Source organism: Harmonia axyridis, chromosome 1 (assembly GCF_914767665.1).
Source record: "Harmonia axyridis chromosome 1, icHarAxyr1.1, whole genome shotgun sequence".
NCBI classification, from domain to species: domain Eukaryota; kingdom Metazoa; phylum Arthropoda; class Insecta; order Coleoptera; family Coccinellidae; genus Harmonia; species Harmonia axyridis.
In genome coordinates, this window is record NC_059501.1 from 36,989,287 (window position 1) to 37,013,292 (window position 24,006).

Sequence of the window (24,006 nt, forward strand, 5' to 3'; positions counted from 1 at the left end):
CTGAAAAAGTTTATTCAGTTAAAGAAGATGAATTATTATATACACCTCTCCAGAAAAACAGAAATCAGCTTGTGTTACCATACAGAATTTCTTGTCCGAAAAATCCCAAAAAAATACAAAGTTTTTCAAGATTGGTGTAGCAGTAAAGAACATTAAGTCGTCGTTTAGAGATAATGTTCTAATATATTTTAATATAATAATATATTATATATATATATAATAATTATAATAATATTTTCGAGAACATAGCACTTAATATAAAGCATCGTCTCTATGGACTTTCTACTCCATGCTAAGACGCACATTCAACAAAATGGAATCAATATAGAGAATTATTTCAAATTCGTTTCTTAAACGACAATCAGAGAAACATATTGCTGAAAAGGCAAAAACTTTACTGGTTGTTCAAACTTAACAGTTTATTCTATTAAAAATCAAATTCAGTAATTACAAATAAAATTTGTATAGAATTGTTATAGGTTAAGGTTTGTCAATAAAGTTCTTTCTCTGTACTTGAATCCTAGTATTTATTGTTATAGTCGTAGATAAAGTATAGTTTTAAACTATGACGGCAATGGTCATAACTCACTTGATGAATTACAGCACTCGCTGCGAACTTCATCTCCGTGAGTTATGACCTACATTACCGCTTAATATACTATTAACAAGTAGACCATCAGCATTTCCACGACTACTTAATAATATTGAATGAAATTATTTGAATCAATTATAACCTTCCGGTAGTTAAACATTTGTGCCAAGTTTAGTGAAAAATTCCAACAACTTCTCGATGTTGGATTCCAAAGATTTAATCAAACGAACGGTTTTTATTGCTGATAATCAGCTTAAATTCCACAATTGGTAGCCGAGTTTTAGAAGCTTTGAATCCGAAAGGCTGTTAACCTCACTGTGTTCAAAACTTAATCAATTTGCAACTAGGGAAGTAGGGCCTTACGTGTATAAAGCAGAAATATATAAATTTCATGTCAAGAAAGCGAATCGAAATTGAACTTGTTTTCAGAATAATTAGGACATCAATTATGCAATTCTGCTATGGTTCGGAACGCTTTCGTTCCAGAAAGGCAGTATTATCCGAAACATGAGACTGAGTAGAATTCTGCTCTAGGGAGAATTCCCTTTCTCGGGTTATTTTTCGTGAAGTGAAGGAATATAATTGCATTATATCAAATTCGGTAAATTTAATCTTCCATTTTTCCGCGATAAATATTCTCGATTTACAATTAATACATACTTTCGCTGAAAATGTATGTAGGATCCAGTTTATTGTTCCCTGTAAATAATTGAGATGGTCAACCGGATGCTTGGAGACCTATTAGTCTCTTCAAGTGCCAAGGGCATGACAAATTCAATGAATTTACAGCGAACGAATGGTTATTGTACATAATGTAAAAAGGATGTGTTATTCTTCGGGGTGTCGAAGAATGTGTCATGTCGGTTGTAAAACTTGAGAGATTTATTGGGGGGTTGATAAGGTTCGAAGACAATACGGTCATGCCAGATTTGTTTCTCAGATCTTTTTCTCAGGCTCTAGTCCTTCTAGAATATTCGGTTTCCAGGAATCCGCGAAGATCTTTGGGGGCGGTACGGCAAAAGCCCTTATTGGACTAGGGGGATGGTACCTTCCCCTAAGGGTGTGGTCAAACCGATAGAGGTCTATATTCGAGAGAGGGTAGTTCCAATCAGCAGAGAGGACAGTTAAAATTAAACCGAAGATGGGTACAGACGGTACAGTTTTAACTTAAGTCTAAGACGGGAGACAGAACAAGTTCGGTCGGTCAACTTAAGACGTACGACGTAAAGACGGTTCGCGGACTAGATTGAGACGAGTCGCGAACAAATCAAAGACGAGACGACCGAAAACTTGAAGTACGACGAAGACGTGATAAACGAAGACTTTTCGAGTAATTAAACTAGAGTTAAAGACGAAATTCAGTACCGTAGTGAGAAACTTGTGATTAGGACGTAATTAGGATCTTCTCAATACTGAGTTTGTACTGTATAAGTGTGGCTTTGTAAATGGATGTAAATAATTGAAAAGAGTTTAATTATTACAAATCCAACAAAGTCACGGAGAAAAAGACGAAAGGCCAGGTAATCGAATCATACCTCTAGACGATCGATTAACCAAGCCTACATGTATACTTGTTTCCGTCGATCAACCTCACAAAAATTATGTTATTGATTATTTCATTCATATTTAGTGGTATACAGGTTGTTTCATCATTAACTGGACAAACATTTATATGGGTGTAGATGATACTGGGAGAATCATTTTTGCCTTATAACATGAACCTCGTTTTCGAAGCATTAAGCGAGAAACAGGGGTGTTCAACGTAATTTCTGATCAATATTGTATTGAGTGTGGTCAGTTATGTTTCAATTTCGATTTCTGATCACATCGAAGTATTCTTTGGTGCTCAATTAAAAGAAAATTGAAAAAATTTCAAAAAAAACGTAAAACCTGCAATATTCGTGTTTATTTTTTTTTACTTGCCAATTTGAATTATATTTTCTGAATAAACTCAATTTTTCAAGATTTATTGAATGAATTTTTTTTCAAATGTCTCAAAAGAAAAAATTCATATGAAATTAATTAAAAATTTCACCATTGTACAGGGTGGGCAAATTTCGATGTTTTAGCACTACAACTTTTGAACCAGAGGGGATAGACAAAATCTGATACCCACTTCTCGATCTCTTTTTCTGAGAAACTAACAAGCGAAAATTGGAAAAATGGCGATATCGAAAAACATTTATATCTCCAGTGGCGTGCTCGTATTTTCAAAAGGGTTTTCAAATACGAAGCTATGACCCAAAGTTATGTTTTTTCAAATGGGAACACTAGATTTTTGTGTCATTTCTGAAAGCTTGATTTTTCCTGATTTCAAAAATATATAACATCGTGTGATTCGTATTAAAATAACTAACAGAAAATGGTCAAAAATCTTTTTTTACTTAAGAGTCTCAATATTTCTATAGTTTCAACTGTTGATGAGCCTTTCTATAACAAGAGCAGTGTCCTTCCGTCAATCTGATTATTCCTATGCTTTTCACTTATTTCTACAAAATTCGAATCTATATTTATTTTATACAAATAGTTTCGAAAAGATAAACGAACTTGGAAAAAGTTTCCTAGGTAGCTTGAACACAGTTTCAAATATTCATCGATTGAAATATCGAGAAGAGGTGTCGACTGCGCATTGTGCAATTGTTGTCATTATTAGGTTAAATATTATTTCTTGTTTGTCCCTTCGTAATTAAAATGTTGAGTTCAATCATATAATGCATATATGCATTGTTTCATCTGCTGTTTTAAATGGATTGGTACTTGTGCGTATTGATTCTGGAGACCTATGTAAATAATCTCCTGATACATGCATCTCAATACAACTTTTTTGATTGAAAAATTCGATCTTGTGGTTTCTCCGTTATTTCCAAATCAATTTTTAGATAAAAAATTTATAAAACATATCTAGATTCGAATTTTGTAGAAATAAGTGAAAAGCATAGAAATAATCAGATTGACGGAAGGACACTGCTCTTGTTATAGAAAGCTCAATTTTTCTGTGTTCATCAACAGTTGAAACCATGGAAATATTGAGACTCTTAGGTGAAAAGAGGTTTTTGGCCATTTTCTATTATTTATATTGATCCGAATTATACGATGTTATATATTTTTGAAATCAGGAAAAATCAAGCGTTCAGAAAATTACACAAAAATCTAGTGTTCCTATTTGAAAAAACATAACTTTGGGTCATAGCTTCGTAATTAAAAACCCTTTTGAAAATACCAGCACGCCACTGGATTCTTCGTAAAAAAGTGCCTGTATAATGTTTTAATTTCAGAGCTCTATCATCAGTATTAGCGGAGATATAAATGTTTTTCGATATCGCCATTTTTCCAATTTTCGCTTATAACTCAAAAACATAAGAAGGTGGCCAAAAATGAAAACTACCCTTGTTAGTTTCTCAGAAACTAAGAGAGTGGGTATCAGATTTTGTCTATCTCCTGTGGTTCAAAAGTTGTAGTGCTAAAACATCGAAATTTGCCCACCCTGTACAGACGAGGGCGAAGCTTGAAATATATATTTTTATTTTTTTTATGAATGTTAATGCAGTATTCAATATTTTCTAAATTTTATTTTGTTCATAATTTCAATATATTTTTCTGTTGATTCCGCAACGACCGTTGAAGCAATGTTTTATTTTTCATTTTCTTTTCTTAAATAAATTCGCTGGAATATCTCGGCCTGCATATGGACACATATGTGCCGAAGATAATTAAGATAGATTCTATTTCACGGAATGAATTGTGCGTAACACAGTTCAAAGTTAGCCTATAAATTTCGTTTTTTCGAATTTTTGTTTTCTAAATTCTAAATATTTTCTTAAAGTGTGTGAAAAGTTTTCAAAGATTACAAATAGATACCAGGATATTACCAATTACCCATTCTGGCGTTCATCCCAACAAAGGTAGGTTCGAATGCTTCCAGCGTATCTTTTGTATTTTCTTGTTATTTTTCAAAATTTCATATTTCACTGAGCTATCGTTGCAATGAATGTTAATGAATTTGGAATTTGGCAGAAGTTGAAATAAGAAATTAAATTAAATTTGAATGAATTCAATAAATGAAAATAAACAAAATGAACACAAGAGTTGCTAGGTCGCAACATCATCGTGTAGTGTTCAATTGAAATAATTCGATTGAAAAAAAAAAGAGAATAATAAGAATAAGAAAACTAAAATCGTGAATTCAATTTGTATTCCCAATAAAGTTACAAGAATCAGCGAAATGTAATTTTCGACATTCACTCTATGAATTAAAAATTCCATAATTGAAAAATAACAATCTTGTGGTGTGAAATGGGATGAATGTATACGAAAAAAATTAGTTGTTTTTGAACCAACTTCCGTTTTGTATTAGCTATTACCCAAGAAAATACGGACGAAATGCAATACAGATTTATCAACAAAGAACAACGTAAACTCTCTTAAAGAATGAGTTTTCCATCATTAACTTATTTATCGCGTCTGAATCTTACTACGGAGATAGCTATAGTTCTCAAATTGTTCGACGTTATGTTGATCTAGTCATGTGAGCATATTCTCCTCATTAATTCTAATTAGGATTCACCTCTTAGGAAACTCGGTACGCTTTGAGGAGAAAGGGTAGCTTATCTAAGCAATAATTAATGTCGACAAACTCGTAGAGATCTACCCTAGGGCTGAAAACATATTCCAAATTATGTTTTTACTTTTTCGCTCATTCCAAAACATCAGGGAGGAACTGATCGAATTATATCATTATGAGTTTCCGAGCTCTGAACTTTTCAGATTGCATTCCGAAGAGTATACAATCAAAACTTTATGAATTTATTCATTACTTAGTCGTATTCAGACAGTCACATCAGAAAAATATCTTCAATTCGATTTTTTGTGAACATAGTAACTATATTGAAACAAGGTTTTGAAGAATACATTTCATTGTTCATCATTTTTTGAGAAAACTAATTTTATATCCCAGTTTTTTTGTGAAGAAACTGGTGGATGAGAGCTGGCGAATGAATTCATTTTTAGTGATTGAGCTGTACAGGGAGTCCCAAACTCAATGCTCGCTGAAAACATCTCGGGAACTATAAGACTCACAAAAAAAATCTTTAGGTACCCATAATTTTTTTTTCGGAATAATAAGCTATCCAAAAGTAGATCATAGATATCTTGATTCGTTCTCGAGTTACAGGGCGTTTTTGAACTTGACCATTTCAAAACATTTCGCTGAATTATGGTTTCTGTTCAAGATATTCGAATAATTCGTTTTTTTCAGTAATTTTTATGGTTTATATGGATACTCATAAGAGATCATAGAAATCATTTTAGATATATAGTGGAAAGTTGATGTTTTTTAATGATATACCCCTCATTTTTCAACGCAGGTTTTGTGCAACAAATAAATAAATATAAATGGAATGCCATTTGAAAAACCTCAACTCTCCTCTATACATATATTATCCAAAATGGTAATCGATTTCTATGATCTATTAATAGTATCATATGAACCATAAAAATTGATGAAACTAAAGTTTTTATCAGCATTCATACAAAGTTTCAATTTCATGAGAATTTGGCTGAATCATAATGAATATTTCAGTAAAAAATGAAACTACCGGAATGGAAATTTGTTCATTCAAATTCTTATGGAATTGATATTTTATATGAATGCTGATGAAGTAAAGTAACTAAAATCAATTTATATTAGGTACGTATGAGATGAATACACACAAAATTATAAAGTTTTTAACTATCTTACACTATAAAAATAATAATGTTTATGAGATTATTTATTTTAACAGGGATTTTTACTGCCTTTCTACGCTTCCACTATTATTAATTACTTCAACTGCACACTATTGACTGTGGTACCTATTCAGAGCATGGAAGCATTAGGAGACTACACCCAGTTGCAGGAACGTTCATTTAAATTCAATGCCATCATTCATCCACGAATTCAATATTCAAAAACGTGCCACGAAGTGGCTAGTTTTTTAATGAAAACGTGGAAGAAAGCGCCTTCTGTACGAGCATAATGAATTATTTTTTTAATTGATTTTGGAAATCAATGGAATAAAAAATATATAAATTTAAATATCTTTAAGTATTTTTCATTAAAAATATAAATTGGCAGAACAATTTTCGGTATCACAAATTTGACAGATGAGATAAATAATGAAATACATATAATCATGAAATCTGTGCGAATCGGCGATCTTCTCGCAAGATATTGTTGTACAAGAGGTGGTAGAAATTAGCCACAGACAAAGAGAAAAAACTTTTTCGAACTACTCGATGATATGTTGTAAATTTTAAAAAATAAACAATTTTAAAATTATAACAATGAAAATAAAGTACCTATACGCATCTCCATTCTTATGATTTTTGATAGATCTTTTCCTGAAAAGATTACTCTATCGTTTCGCCACAATGTCTGTAATTCTCAAATTTCAAACAAGAACTGGCGTTAAATATTGAAGGTTCTCTCATTAATTTGTCCTCAAATTCGACTTTATTCGTCCGGCCGTAAACAAAATGCCTATCGAAAGGAAAGACTTAGAAAACTCAATGACATGAAGTCAGGATCTTTTGAGCGAGTTGGAGACTAATCGAGTGAATACAATTATATGGTCTCCAAGGGCTCAATTCTAGCATGAAGAAATCAGCACTCAAAGGCTCAAGACTGATTAAATATACGTTTTCTTGACTTTCATCTCTTCCCATGGGATTTCATTCGTATTCTCCGAAAATGTTGAAAGACGACGAATTAAGATTTTATTCCAACGATTTCGATAGCTTATCATAGAAGAAAATGGACTCGATATATTTTTCTCGCCTCTTGTGCTTGTTCCTAAACTCAAACTTCGAACAATCCCATTATCACAATTCAGACCAACAGTCTCCAAATCACTTCAGCGTCCACTGTATTAGATTTAATTGACAAAATGGATTCCGAGCTGATAAACCAGCGTATAGTTTCTGCGGCATCACCCGAGCAATTACTTGGCCTCGAATATACAGTTTCTCAATACATCGGCTCGATTCACTCTGAAATAGAGTTAGAGGGAGAGTTAATTGTTGTGGTTCAGCCCTCATTGTCGTTATCGAAAAATTCCAAAAAGGCAGTAGGTACTTTATTACTTTTCAGAATATTATTGGATATTTCCTTTCCAATATTTTTCTCCATTGTTCTATTACTTGTCTGCTTTGAGACATCATTGTGAAGTTGAGTTGAAATGTGAAAATCTTGCTAGACATCGTCCTTGATATCACGATGGCCTCACATATTGGTTAATTTGTTTTCAGAACACAGACGTCATTTATTCATTTATTTACTTAGTCCAAGAGGCAAAGCCCTCTTCACTCATACATACAATTCCATTGAAGTGCTCCCATATAATAATAAAATTCTTCAAATGAATACATTTGAAGAATTTTATATGGGAGCATATAACATCAACATCCTCTGAAATATCAGTGGATGTTGAACGTTTCATTTCGGATACTTTCAGATATTTATTTGGACAGAAGGTCAAAAATATTGGGACGTAATAAAGCGAAATTCTTTTGGTAAAATTATTTTTGTAAAGAGACATCTTTGGAAAATCTGCTGAATCATGTAAGATGTCTCTCACGGCTCTTTCTTCTTGATCAAAATATTGACCAATAAACTGCTAGTGAACCATATATGTAAATAGATCACAATACTTTCATTTTTAAAAATTTTGACAAGGCCAAACTGAAATATTTTAGCATTGCGAAAAGTAGTTTCATAGAAACCTAACGACATGGAATAAGATGAACAATATCTATATTGATTATTGAATTTTCATAATGATAAAGCTAAAAATGTAGTTTTTCTTCAAATAACAGCTTTTGAGTAATGCTGTTTCGATTTCAAACTTTTCCGACTTTCCAGAAAAATTCAAATGAATAGCCACCTATGCTACAAAATGAGGCCTAGCAGCGCATCGACAAAATGAGCCTCAAAAATACTTGAATATTTCAAGTCTCAACGTTTTTCTTTCAGAATTCATCGAATTTATTTTTAATGGGAATAATTGATTTAAACCTTTAATTAGTGAGTCCAAACTAATCGTTCAATCAAAACAGATGAAACCAAAACAGGAACCACAATCAAAAATATCTTTATTTGAAAGAAATACAATTTTTCAGAGAAGATTCAATAATTTCCTCTATTTAATAATTTACTTTTGAAATCTTTTGATTGGATTCTGTATTTTCTGACCCAATATTCCTTATTATTTTCGTATGATATAAATTGTCAATTAACTACTTTAATATTTTAAATTGTCAATTGTTGATTTTTTCCAAAAATCAAGGATAACTCAGAACTCCTATACTTAGAATGTCACAATTAGTCGAAGACTATAAGAACTGAACCCATTTTGTCCGTTTCTCGTTTAAATCTCAATTGCATGAAATTCTAAAGCTAAAATCCAAAAATATAATTACAAAAATATGAGTGTGGAACATAAGAAATCATAAAATTATTGCTTATAGTTAGGGTGTTAAGAAATCCTGATAGAAATCGAGATTTTTATTTTTTTATCTATCTTCTATAGGATCTTGTATCCTATCTTCTTTTAGGATCCCTTGATGATAGAAATAATTTTCATTCATGTTGTATCTCCAGTGTCCATTTCGATTGGATATCGATTGATAATAAATCCAATAAACCTCCTATATATATTGGTATTGATATTTTACTTTTTAAGTTCACAACTTCTACATGTTGTCTGTAAATAGAGATGCCAAACTCAAGTGAATAATTATTACAAAAGTTATTTTCCAGAGAATTTTTTTTGCGGGCTTGCTAATTAACCCAATCTGAATTATTATGACGACCTCAGCCAATTCAATTCATATCGAAAGATCTATGAATTTGCTATATGACAAGAAGATTTAAGGACAAGAATTATGAATTGAGTAAAAATAATGACACCTTGTTGTTTTCAATATTTCTTATCCCGATTAGTCTAGTGCTCTTAGAAGCTTCAAGATTTTGTGAATTTTAGTGGTAAACGTTTTGATAGTTACTTTCCTACTACATCATGTAATACGTGAGTACAACGATAAAACTAAAATATCACAAACCTTTATAAATTTGAAATCTTATTAGGCTTGAATACTTTTCTCTTAAAAATGTGTATTATTGTTAATTTTAAATATTCAATACAAACAGGAAATAAACTTCAATAATGCAAAATCATATCAATAGTGCCGGAGTAAGGGTGGCTGATAAATAGTTGAAGCGAAATTCAAGAAGCTATTTGAACAAAACTAATGATCTTCATTGAGAGAATTTGGGTATGTTTTAAAGATATATGCGTAAAACTCTTATTGAGATTCTGTTGATCAGAGTGTGGTCACTACAACTTCATTGTGTGAATTACAGAACGGAAAGGACTTTTCAATGTATTTAGTATTTTTTTATCGATTTTAATTACTCCAATTCAATTAACAACTAGCAGTTTCTATGCGAACTTCCATAAATATAAAAAGCATCGAAATGAAAGAATGCCAAGTTTGGATATTTTGCTAATTTTTGCTTTGAGCATCAGAAAAAAAAAACTAGCACCCGAGCTTGATCTATCTTTCAGAAGTCGACTTAATGGAGTAGTTCAAATAAAATGAAATATCATTAAATATTTTCTGAATACAATAAAATTTTGATGCTTTAATTGAAAATATATCCCCGAAATTTATAAATTTACCTTTCAACCATTCCCGTTCTAAAATGCATCTGAATTTTTATAATGAATTCAATGCTCTTTCGCTATATACTTTCATATTTTTGTTATGGATGTAGAAACAACTGAGAATTTCTTGTGTTTATGGAAAAAAGTGAAATATTGAATTGCCCTAGAATTTAGCAACTTTTTGTATAACAATGTTATCTAAAAACATAAACAAATGAAATTCAACAATCTATTTGTATCGAATTCGAATAAGGTCATCGAAAATTCTTGAACTCGCACTCACTTGAATAATAACACTGATATTGAATTCATTGAAACTCACTGAACATAAACGTAGGTTTCAAAAGTCAAGAATGAAATTAAGTTCCAAGGAATGTTATAACATTCCTGTTCTATAATCCATTGTTCAAATACGCAGCTTCGTGATAAGGTCCTCCCGGTGGAAATGAATCCTTGCTTCTCAACTGGCGACCAGCTCCAATTCAAAAAATCCACACGAAACAAACACTTAGTTGACCCCCTGTTTATACCGATCGATATCCTTAGTATGGAACTTAAAACGCGTATAGTCAAATAATAACCGAAACATTTCTAGATGTTTAATATATCCAATCTGATGAAAGTTTTAAGGGTGTAGGTATTTCGATGAATTTTCGACCCTATTCCATGTACAGTGCATCCCATTTTGGGTGAGACAGCCAGGTTTCTCGCTTGTTATTTAAGATCGAGCCTTGCGGTTTCCACGTTCCTCTCCTACTTTTTCGTGAAACTCAAGTTGGTCTAATCAGATTTTGCATAACTGTTTCCCTTCAAGAGATACAGGGTGATTTTGGAAATTGATACTTTTCGGACCCCTCCTTTATCTCCGAAGTTATTAGAAATAATGCTGAGGTAAAAACTACGTCTGAATCAGAATTCTGCGTAGAATCCAGTGGCGTACTCGATATTTTTTTTCGGGGTATGGTTTTGAAGATTCAACACAAACCTATATTTTTTTTAATGGAACACCCTATATATTATTACTTCGTTGAATTCGTTATTTTTTTCCCTTCAAAATGATGTACGATACTATGTAGGTAGGATGTTCAGAAATGTTAAAAAAACACTAAAACATCAAATAATGATGATTTTTTGTAAAAAAAAAAGGGAAAAAGGGGAATATTTCTTGAAATCATCAATTGCGGAATTACCTTGAATTTGGCAACTTTTATAGTAGACAACCTGTATAATAGTGTTATTTGATAACATAAACAAATGAAAACCCACAATCTATTTGTACCGAATTCGAATAAGGTCTTCAAAAATTCTTGAACGCGCACTCACTTGAATAATATCACAGAAATTGAATTCAAACTTTGAATTTACTCAAACTCACTGAACATAAACGTGAGTTTTAAAAGTCACAAATAAAATTAAGTTGTTATAGCATTCCTGTTCTATAATCCATTGTTCAAATACGCAGCTTCGTGATAAGGTCCTCCCGGTGGAAATGAATCCTTGCTTCTCAACTGGCGACCAGCTCCAATTCAAAAAATCCACACGAAACAAACACTTAGTTGACCCCCTGTTTCTACCGATCGATATCCTTAGTATGGAACTTAAAACGCGTATAGTCATATAATAACCGAAACATTTCTAGATGTTTAATAAATATCAAATCTGATAGTAGTTTTGAGGGTGTAAGTAGAGTCGATGAATTTTCGACCCTATTCCATTTGCATGAAATTGTTAAATAGTCATCAATTACTTTTAATTGATAGTTCAACTCAATTCAGTTAAATTATAGAATGGATTGTGTATTTTCGATACTGAAGTATCAATTTTATGTGTTTTGAATCATGCTGCGTGTTTCGATAGTGTTGTTGATAGACAACATTGAACTTTACCTCGTCATAAATGAAATTATCAATTTCTTCCAACGGTCTTCCATACAGATGTGGAGGAAACGGTTCGAATTTAGAAGGTAACCTGGAGCCATCTTCCACACTCAATTTCTTCCGTGGCGTAAATCCGTACTCGCGAACCAGCTGAAGAGTTTTCTTCTCCAACCTTTCCAGCGATTCCCGAGTAAACGGTTTCACCTGGGTCCTACTTCTAGTCAACGAAGGTTTCAACGTCTCCGATTGACTCGTAGATAGTTTAAATTCCACGGTATGCGAATCGGGTTTCGAATCCGGCCCCCATGGGTACGACAACGGTCTTTTCGGCCTAACTTGGTCGCTGGATTCGGAGGTTAGGTGTTTAGGGTTCAAGAGTCGGTCACTAGAGTCGAGCAGCGGATCACTGTGCGTGAAGCATTCGCCAGGATCACTGTGTTCCAGAAGATGATCACTAGGTTCTTCGTTCTTATTACTAGGCTCATCCAGAGGATAAGTGGGCTCGTAAGTTCGGTCGCCAGCGTCTTCGACCGTGAGTTCTTCGGCTGGTGCTTCATTAGGTCGTGGGGGTAAGGAAGGGAAATCGGAGGACGCCGGTGTCGGCGGTGTGGTCGGAGAGCTCGACATTTGTTTGCTAGGGCGCGAAGGGGCCCTTAAAGCGTTCGGGCATCGCGGCTGCTCGCACTGAACTAGCCGCCCTGGGTCTTGAGCGTACTCTGGCGGCGGCGCCATACAGGGCCGACTCAGGAGTAATGATACAGTTCTGGTTTGTGGTTATTAATGATTCTACAATTGGCATTTTGGGGTGAGAATGGAATAGCTTCACAGTTAAATGTTTTCGACCGATACGTAGATCACTTAGAGGTTGGCAGTTATGTGTCCATTTCGGGTCATTGCTATGGTATCGGAAAGACAATATTGGGAATATGAATCAAGTGGTGAACTCGTAAAACAAAATATATTTTTCATAATATTGCAGCCTGTTCGATTCTGTTATGAGAATTAATGAGGTATTTCGGGGAGATTTTTGACCATAAAATTTGCACTTTCTTTGTTTAGCTTGAATTTTACCCTTTTCTCATTGATTTTGTATTGTTGATGAACAAAATGCAATTCATAAAAATTAAATATTCAATGCACACAATACATATTCATCACAATATCTCTCTTTAACAAGTCGCACATAATATTGTTTACAAATCAAATATTTGATCCACACAATATATAATTATTATATTATCTTTTATAACAAGTTGCTTATAATAATGAGCAAGATTCAATTAATGAAAATCACTTATTCAATCTCCACAATGAAGATTCATTATGTTATCTCTATATAACAAATTGTTGTCTAGATATTGATGATGAACTACTTGTCCTGGAACTTCAACACCACCACCAATAGTCTCTTTAGTAGATGAAAAGAATAGTTTGTAGCTTGAACACTTGAATTAATCAGCGAAAAAAAAGAAACCAATGTATTAGCACTCTAATATTGAATAAGTGGACTGTATGAAAATGAACCAATTCAGCTAATACTAAAAAAAGCACCACAAACCTTCAGTTGCACTCACACTCGATACTAATTCTTTTCTGCTTGGGGATCCCCTCTTATCTGGAACTTCAACACCAACACCAATAGTCTTGTTAAATGAAAAGAATAGTTTGTAGCTGGAACACTACTCTATAACAAGTCACACATTATTATGTGTGATCAAGATTCGATTCATGAAAATTAAATATTCAATTGACAAAATACACATTCATTAAAATATCTCTCTATTACAAGTAACACATTATTATGTGTGATTATGTTTTGCTTATGAGCAAGATTCTGGTTTGTGGTTATTAATGATTCTCTAATTGGAATTTCGGGGTGAGAATGGAATAGCTTCACAGTTAAATGTTTTCGACCGATACGTAGATCACTTAGAGATTGGCAGTTATGTGTCCATTTCGGGTCATTGCTATGGTATCGGAAAGATAATATTGGGAATATAAATCAAGTGGTGACCTCATAAAACAAAATACATTTTTTATAATATTGCAGCCTGTTCGATCCAGTTATGAGAATTAATAAGGTTTTTCGGATAGATTTTTGGCCACAAAAATCGCAGTTTCTTTGTTTGACTTGAATTTTACCCTTTTCTCATTGATTTTGTATTGTTGATGAACAAAATGCAATTCATAAAAATCAAATATTCAATGCACACAATACATATTCATCACAATATCTCTCTTTAACAAGTCGCACATAATATTGTTTGCAAATCAAATATTTGATCCACACAATGTAGAATTATTATATTATCTTTTTATAACAAGTTGCTTATAATAATGAGCAAAATCAATTCATGAAAATCAGCTATTCAATCTCCACAATACCGATTCATTATGTTATCTCTCTACAGGGTGTGGCGTAATTATTGGATAATCCTGTACTGGCGAATAGGGATGGTCATCGCCGACCAGAAAATTATTATTATTATTATTATAATTTGATTTGAATCAAGGACATGGTCCTGTGAGATTCAATATACATAAAGAGCATTACAGTCATACGAGCAGTTGGGCGCAAGAGAAGTACATAGCAGTGTTTAACAGACATATAGAAACAACCAAAATATGTAGGAAAAGAAAAACAAAAAAATAAAGAACAATGATGAAAGTAAAGATATTCCAGCATTTTAAAAAAAAACTAAATATCGTCATATCGATTTTTAAAACTGTTTATAGATGGAGCATTCAGAACACTAGGCGGAAGGGAATTCCAATATTCAAAAACCTGATTGGGAAGGAAATGTAAAGTTATGTTCATTAAAAATATCATAGTTTTCGAGATATCGGAAAATTTCATTTTTTCCTAAAAAGTGCACCTTTACTAACTTAATTCATTGCTGTGATCACAAATCTTGTTATTTCTTTGGGAATTGTTTTTTATTTTACTCTCAAATAGCTGCACTATGAGATAAACTACCAAATTCCTACCATCTTGCATAATTAAGAAAAAAAAAGTATGATAATCCTCATGTTTGCAAATTCACTTACTTTTTTCTTTAGGTTTCAGTCGTTATGGTGGAAAAAAATGTATTGGGACCTTTGTGAACATTTCATGAATAAATTGTCTATTTTATGGCGGTTCTAAAATGGTATAATACATGTTATTAATTTATTAGGTGCTCGGACTACGTTTTATTATTACAACTGAGGTACTTATTTCAGAGAAATGGAGTTTTAGGGATTTTTGATGATACCCAATAATGTGATCACAGAATAGAAATAAGTGAGTAAAGGTGCACTATTTATAAAAAAATTTAAAATGGTCCGATATCTCGAAAACTATGATATTTTTACTGAACATAACTTTACATTTTCTGGTCGGCCATGATCTCCCCTATTCGCCAGTACAAGATTATTCATTAATTACGCCACACCCTGTATAACAAATTGTTGTCTAGATATTGATGATGGACTACTGGTCCTGGAACATCAACACCACCACAATTAGTCTCTCTAGTAGATGAAAAGAATGGTTTGTAGCTTGAATACTTGAATTAATTAGCGAAAAAGAAAGAAACCAATATATTAGCACTCAAATAATAAATAAGTGGACCGTATGAAAATGAACCAATTCAGCTAACACTAGAAAAAGCACCACAACCCTCCAGTTGCACTAACCCTCGATAATAATTCTTCTCTGCTTGGGGATCCCCTCTCAGTAAATGAAAAGAATAGTTTGTATCTTGAATAATTGAATTAATTAGCGAAAAAAAAGAAACCAATATATTAACACTCTAATAATAAATAAGTGGATTGTATGAAAATGAACCAATTCAGCTAATACTAGAAAAAGCACCACAACCCTTTAGTTGCACTCACCCTCGATATCAATTCTCCTCTGCTTGGGGATCCCCTTTTATCTGGAACTTCAACACCAACACCAATAGTGTTATTGAATGAAAAGACTAGTTTGTAGCTTGAATACTACTCTATAACAAGTCGCACATTATTATGTGTGATTATGTTTTGCTTATGAACAAGATTCGATTAATGAAAATTGAATATTCAATCCACACAATACATATCCATCAAAAAATCTCTCTATAACAAGTGACACAAAGACCTTGTCGAAAAAGTACCACATGACTCACTTTTCCTATTCAAAAATTTTAGAGGGTTGATGGGGATGGCACAGGGTGCAACACAAATCCTTCAAAAATGGGTAAAAGTGACACAAGAATTGACCTGTTTCAGGATTTTGTTGCCAAATATTTTTCTTCTGAGAAAATGAATTTGTTCCAAAATTTTGACGCGCACTGTATAAACGAATCAAATGAACTGATCACTGTGTTAGAAGTACAATTTACAGAAATTTCTTGCGAGGTTTCTATGAATTTGTAAAAATATTCCCATACTTTTCCGATGTGTGTATTGGGAAAGCATATTATATCCTAAGTCATATTAATTTCATCAGACAATCTGAATAACTGTCATAAGTGTATATTGTTTATTGTATATAACAAGTGACACATTATTATATATGAATATGTTTTGGTTATGATCAAGATTCGATTCATGAAAATTAAATATTTAATTAACAAAATACATATTCACTAAAATGTCTCTCTATTACTAGTGGCACATTATTAAATGTGATTATGTTTTGCTTATGGGCAAGATTCTGGTTTGTGGTTATTAATGATTCTATAATTGGCATTTTGGGGTGCGAATATAATAGCTTCATAGTTAAATGTTTTCGACCGATAAGTAGATCACTTGAAGGTTGGCAGTTATGTATCCATTTATGGTCATTGCTTTGGTATTGGAAAAACAATATGGGGAATATGAATCGAGTGGTGACCTCGTAAAACAAAATACATTTTTCATAATATTGCAGCCTATTTGATCCAGATTTAAGGATCATAAGGCGTTTCGGATAGATTTTTTGCCATAAAAATAAGTATAAATGGTTATGAATACAATCAAATTGTCGAACGGAAAATTAAAGTTTCTTTGTTTAGCATGAATTTAGCACTATTTTCTCATTGATTATGAATTGCTTATGAACAAGATCCAATTCATAAAATCAAATATTCGATCCACACAATACAAATTAATCATAATATACCTCTTCGAAAAAGTAGCACATAATATTTTTCGCAAATCAAATATTCAATTCACACCATAGAGATTTATTTTTTTATGGTTTGAATATTTCAAGAACGCTGATTTTGACGTCGAAGATAGCATGGCGGTGGAAGAGAGAAGGATTTCGAAGATGCAGAATTGGAGGCACTACTTGATCAAGACTTTTGTCAAACGCAACAGGAATTGGCAGGATCATTGGGAGTGGCCCAACAAGCCATTTCAAAACTCCTGAAAATCATGAGAATGATTCAGAACCAAGGAAATTGGGTGCCGTTCGAGTTGAAGCCGAGAGATGTTGAACGGCGTTTGTTTGCTTGTGAACAGCTGCTTGCAAGGCAAAGAGAGAAGGAATTTCTACATCGCATTGTGACTGGAGACGAAAAATGAGTTCATTTTACGATAATCCCAAGCGCAGAAACTCATGGGGCCAAACCGAATATTCACGGTTCCAAGGTCATGGTGCGACCAGCTCGGCGTAATGTATTATGAGTTGTTAAAACCGACTGAAGCAATAAAAGGCAATCGTTATCGAACGCAATCAATGTAGGATCCAGTTTATTGTTCCCTGTAAATAATTGAGATGGTCAACCGGATGCTTGGAGACCTATTAGTCTCTTCAAGTGCCAAGGGCATGACAAATTCAATGAGTTTACAGGGAACGAATTGTTATTGTACATAATGCGAAAAGGATGTGTTATTCTTCGGGGTGTCGAAGAATGTCATATGTCGATTGTAAAACTTAAGAGTTATGGGCTTGGGAAAAATTTCAGAACAAGACGATTATGCCAGATGGGTTTCATCTGTTTTCTCAGGCTCTTGTCCTTCTAGAATATTCGATTCCCAGGAATCCGCGAAGATCTTTGGGGGCGGTACGGCAAAAGCCCTGATTGGACTAGGGGGATGGTACCTTTCCCTAAGGGTGTGGTCAAACCGTGAGAGGTCTATATTCGAGAGAGGGTAGTTCCAATCGGCAGAGAGTACAGTTCAGATTAAACCGAAGACGTGTACAGACGGTACAGTTTAACTCAAATCAACGACGAGTAAAGATCAAGTTCGATCGGTCAACTTAAGACGTTCGACGTAGAGACGGTTCGCGGACTAGATTAAGAAGAGTCGCGAACAAATCAAAGACGAGACGACCGAAAACTTGAAGTACGACGAAGACGTGATAAACGAAGACGTTTCGAGTAAATCAACTAGAGTTAAAGACGAAATTCAGTACCGCAGTGAGAAACTTGTTAATTAAGACGTAATTAGGATCTTCCCAATACTGAGTTTGTACTGTATGAGTGTGGCTTTGTACATAGATGTAAATAATTCAAAAGAGTTTAATTATTACAAATCCAACAAAGTCACGGAGAAAATTACGAAAGGCCAGGTAATCGAATCATACCACTAGACGATCGATTAACCAAGCCTACATTAACGCGTTTGAGCCAAGAATTGAAAAAACAAACGGCCGCAATACAGCGAAAGACAGGATAAACGTATTTTACAGCATGACAATGCTCGACCCCATGTTGCGAAAGTGGTCAAGATGAACTTGGAAACATTGAAATTAGAAGTCCTACCCCACCCGCCGTATTCTTCAGACGTTGCTCACTTGGACTATCATTTGTTTTGATCCATGGCCATGGCCTGGCTGAACAGCACTTCCGGTCTTATGAAGAAGTAAAAATTTGATCGATTCGTGGATCGCTTCAAAAGATAACCAGTTGTTTCAACGCGGGATTCTACATCTATTGTTCATAGTCAAAATGACGTGGTCAATGTCCGGTTGAGGTAAACTCCTTTCTGTTGTTGAAATCTCTCGAAATTGAATGACATATTGGATATTGGCCAAAAAGGATGTAATTCTACGCTGAAGCATGTCCCATAAATGCTCAATCGGATTAAGGTCCTGGTATTATGCGAACTAGGGCTGGGAATCATGAATGAATGATTTGAATATTCGAATAATCATTGAATAATTATTCGAATAATTGCATTTTGCATTATTCGAATAATCATGAATATTCACTGAATAGTTGAATAATCAATGACTACTTTTCTATTCATGAATATTCAGTGAATAGTCGAGTATTCACTGAATAGTTGAATAATCAATGACTACTTTTCTATTCATGAATAATCAGTGAATAGTTGAGTATTCACTGATTATTCAGTGAATAGTTTTCTATTCAGTGAGTAGTTGGATATTTATGAAGTTACGAATGAAAGTTTGAATGATCACTTGACTCACTATTCAGGAATGATTAAAACAAGGTTTTGTGATTCACTACGGACAAATCGTTTTATTAATATTAAAATTACTGGAAATTACATAATATTGAAATTGATAGATACAATTGAATTAAAATTATAAATAAACTCCTGTCAGTGTTCGGAATCCAAACAAACAAATTGTCATTCAAATTGGTACGTTGTCGTTGAAGAAATTGGCTGATTTTGATAAATAAGATTATTTGAGGAACGATTTTACTATTAATTGATAGAAGAAACGAGATTAATGCCGTAAGTTCGAACTTGAGGTTCAACTAATAAACACGGCTTTTTACAAAATCTGGGAAATGATACAGGACTCAAAGTTACTGGTATTAACCTCCTTCTTTCGGTCTATCAATTAATACTGACATCGTTCCTCAAATACTCTTATTTATGAAAATAAGCCAATTCCTTCAACGAGACCGTACTAATTTGAATGACAATTTATTTGTTTGGATTCCGAACACTGACAGGAGAACCAAAAATGGCGGTGTGTGACGTCACACTAATAGAGCGTATATGGCGAGAGGCAAAACACCAAAACGATTATACCACGTCGCAAAGGGTATATTCACTCATCAAAACGCTCGGATTTTATTGGTTCATTAAAACATGAGTTCAATCACTGAATATTGACTGAATATTCATTGAATAATCACTGAATAATCATTGAATAATCACTGAATAATTATTGAATAATCACTGAATAATCATTGAATAATCACTGAATAATCAACGAATAGTTGAATATTCATGACTACTCATGAATAATCAAGCATGAATAGTTGTTTGAATGAATTATTACAATAATCGAATAAATTTATGGATGAATATTCGAATACAAAAAAGCGAAAAAGTCCCAGCTCTAATGCGGACCATGTCAATACTTCAATTCCTTCGATTTCTAACCAATTAACCAATTCGTCATAAAGGCAGCGATATGGAGACGAGCATTATCATGCATTAGGCGGATGTTTGCACCAATAGCACCAGCTAATAAAGGCACAATAGGTTAAAGAATATCATCCACACACTGTTGACCTCTCAGAAAACTATTTGGAAAAACGAGGTTGATTTCGCCGTCTATAATTATTCCACCCCTAATAATAATTATTGTATTGCCTCTCTATGCGTGAACTTCCTGAACATTTCCTAAACGTTCCACATTCCCGGATCGCTTCCACACTCGTATTCGACGAGAATCTGGATGAAATCCAAATCTGAATTCATCAATGAAAACTACTACATCAGTAAAACTATCGCCCAAGCATCTGCATCCCAATTTATATAATTTTCGCACCAGTCTACTCTGGAAGCTCGATTGCCTCTAGAGAGAGGTGGATATTTAATTGGTCACCGACAATGATGATTGGCTTCGTGGATATGATTGCTTACAGTATTTTGGCTAACGGTTATGTTATGTACGGGTACTTGCTGTAATTCCATAACCAATTCAGGTGCTGTAATTGTAGCGTGTCTTTTGACACATAGCAAAAAAATTTGTCCTGTCTTGCCGGGCTTATATTTTCCCTGAAACGCCTCCATAAAAGACTTATGAAGCTTCAAGAAGACCTACTGCTCAATTCATCTCGTCTAAAGACAAATATCGTCATAGCATAAATTTCTGATGCCTAGCAGACAATTCTTTAATTCCGGAAATAGTACCTCCCTGTATGCGGGATGTAATTGCAGCTTCTTCGGTAGCTCGATTGGTTAGAACATCGGACTAGTGATTCGTAGGTTGAGGGTTCCAATCCTACTCAGGGAAGTACTTTTTTCCGGATTTGAACAATTGTCTTATAGCCATCAAAATATTATGCTATAACTATTCAGACAACAACCAATTTTTCTAACAAATATCGTCGTTCCATGGTAAAACACAATCTTATTAATGCAAATACTATTGACGAACACTAAACATACTGGGTACTTATAGTATTTACTTTTTCCATCTATCGTTTTTGTCAAGTTTTTTCATTGTGTTTGTCACATATGTTCCTAAAAAGGGAGTAAACAGTGCGCGTCAAAATTATGGAACAAATTCATTTTCTCAGAAGAAAAGGATTTGGCAACAAAATCCTGAAACAGGTCAAGTTTTGTTTCACTTTTGCCAAATTTTTATGCATTTTTGAAGGATTTTTGTTACACCCTGTGCCATCCCCATCAACCCTCTAAATTTTTTTAGTAGGGAAAGTGAGTCATGTGGTACTTTTTTGCCAAGGTTTTTGCATCTTGTTTACAGGCATCCATAAATTTTCAAAAAAATTTTTTTTTGAAAAATGAGTTCAAAGAGGTTTCAGTATGTTCACTTTGCCATGGCTCATTTACTTTGAGACGATGTACCTGATGAAATTTGTCACCGAATGAAAGTCGAACATTACAGTTTTGTTCGTGAACAACTTCCAACCCCTACGAACCCCAAAAAAATGGAGTGACATTGGAAATTTATTTCGGGATTGAAGTACTACAGGAGAATAATTGTGCAATACAAGATAAGTTAAATTATACTAATAACATACCTACTCAAGATCATAACTGAAGCGCAGTGTTTATCATTCTAATTTTTCACATGAGGGGGTTGAAAGGGGTTAAAAGTTGAGCATGAACAAAACTGTAATGGTCGACTTTCATTCGGTGACAAATATCATCAGGTACCATCGTCTCAAAGTAAATGAGCCATGACAAAGTGCACATACTGAAAACCTCTTTTGAACTAACTAATTTTTCAAAAAAAAAATTTTTTTCTCGAAAATTTTTGCACGCTTGTAAAATGATACAAAGACCTTGTCAAAAAAGTACCACATGACCCACTTTCCCTATTCAAAAAATTTAGAGGGTTGATAGGGATGACACAGGGTGCAACAAAAATCCTTCAAAAATGCGTGAAAATTTGGTAAAAGTGACACAAAAATTGACCTGTTTCAGGATTTTGTTGCCAAATATTTTCCTTCTGAGAAAATGAATTTGTTCCATCATTTTGACGCGCACTGTATAAACAAAGCAAATGAACTGATTACTGTGTTAGAATAGAAGTACAATTTACAAAAATTTCTTGCGAGGTTTCTATGAATTTGTACCAATATTCCCATACTTTTCCGATGTGTGTATTTTGGGAAAGCATATTATATCCTAAGTCATATTAATTTCATCAGACAATCTGAATAACTGTCATAAGTATATATTGCTAGAATGGAGTTCCATAGCAGGCATCCACACACCGTAAAGCTTTAATATCCTCATTTACGCGCTGGTTCCGGGCCAGAAGCGGGCGATTGAATTTGATTCACTGATGAAGATTTTGAGGCCAGAATCGATTCTGTCCTTCCGTCCGGCTGCTGTGTACAAGATAACTCGAACGGTATGTGCTAATCTTGAAACTTTTAATAGTCCGAATATCTCGGTTGAGGTCGTCAATGGTTGAAATCCGGTCAAGAGGTCCGTAGTTATGGAAATATAAATTTCTGTTTATCCAATAATAACTGACAAAATAAATTTAAAATTTGGTTGCGAAATGGTGGAATTCGTTTTTATGTAGAATAAGGTTATTATGCAGTTCGAAGAAATGCGGAGGTGCAAGAAAATATGAGAATGACGAAATTTTTGTCGAGTTCATGACAAAAATATGCAGCATTTATCATCAAATTTTATTGAATAGATCGTTTTTATCTGAAATAATGGAGCCTTCGGACACCACATTTAATTTAGCGAGCACTGCTACACCCTACATGAGAATTCGAGAATTTTGCTGCGAACAAACTCGTAGCTTGAAGATACACACAACCTTAAATTTGAATAACTCCATCAATCTTTTCAAGTGACTACTTTCATGTGCTGCCTCCTGTTTATTGTTCTTTTTTTATCTCTTTATTTTGATATATTTATGTCTCTTTTATAAATACATTTTTGTTTCAATTCGTTGAAATGTTCAGCTCATACATCGTTACCTACATGTTTTTGTCATTATTTATTACTATTTTGTTTCGTCATACTCGGCTCATAACACGATTCTCAGACTGAGGACATTCTTGGCGTAGATTATGTTTATAGTGTTTTCGCGGTCAGCTTTTTTGATCGTCATGTTTCTCCGTCTTTAGCTATCAACATTTCGAGAAATTATCCTATGTCGCTTTGATTGGATGATGGAAACATTGTATTTTTAATAGCTGTTAATAGCTGGGGTCTCGAGTTATTGCCCAGTGCCCTCTTTGTTTCCGTTTTTAGTGGTATAGAAGTTGAATGTTTAGCCGAAATTATATACCGAATATCAAAATAAAATACTTGAAGTACTAGCTAACTTAACCTAACTTTCTTTTTTTAAATGGGGGAAAATCCACCTTATGGACACCCAACAAATCTTGACAACTTCTGTCGGCATCTGTTGGGTAGTGTGAGGCTTTCCTGAAGGGCATACTCACCAAAAACC

At 33.7% G+C, this 24,006-nt stretch overlaps 1 protein-coding gene across 2 annotated transcripts in view; it reads right to left on the reverse strand.

The window, feature by feature from the left end:
* Positions 1–12,878, reverse strand: part of LOC123682994 (sodium channel protein 60E-like) — a 222,303-nt gene extending 209,425 nt beyond the window's left edge. For both annotated transcript variants that reach the window (XM_045621896.1, XM_045621887.1), the window contains exon 1: positions 12,180–12,878. In XM_045621896.1, the coding sequence (XP_045477852.1) occupies positions 12,180–12,797 (618 nt within the window). In that variant the 5' untranslated portion in view covers positions 12,798–12,878. The remainder of the gene's footprint in view (positions 1–12,179) is intronic.
* Between the last annotated feature and the right edge of the window lie 11,128 nt (positions 12,879–24,006).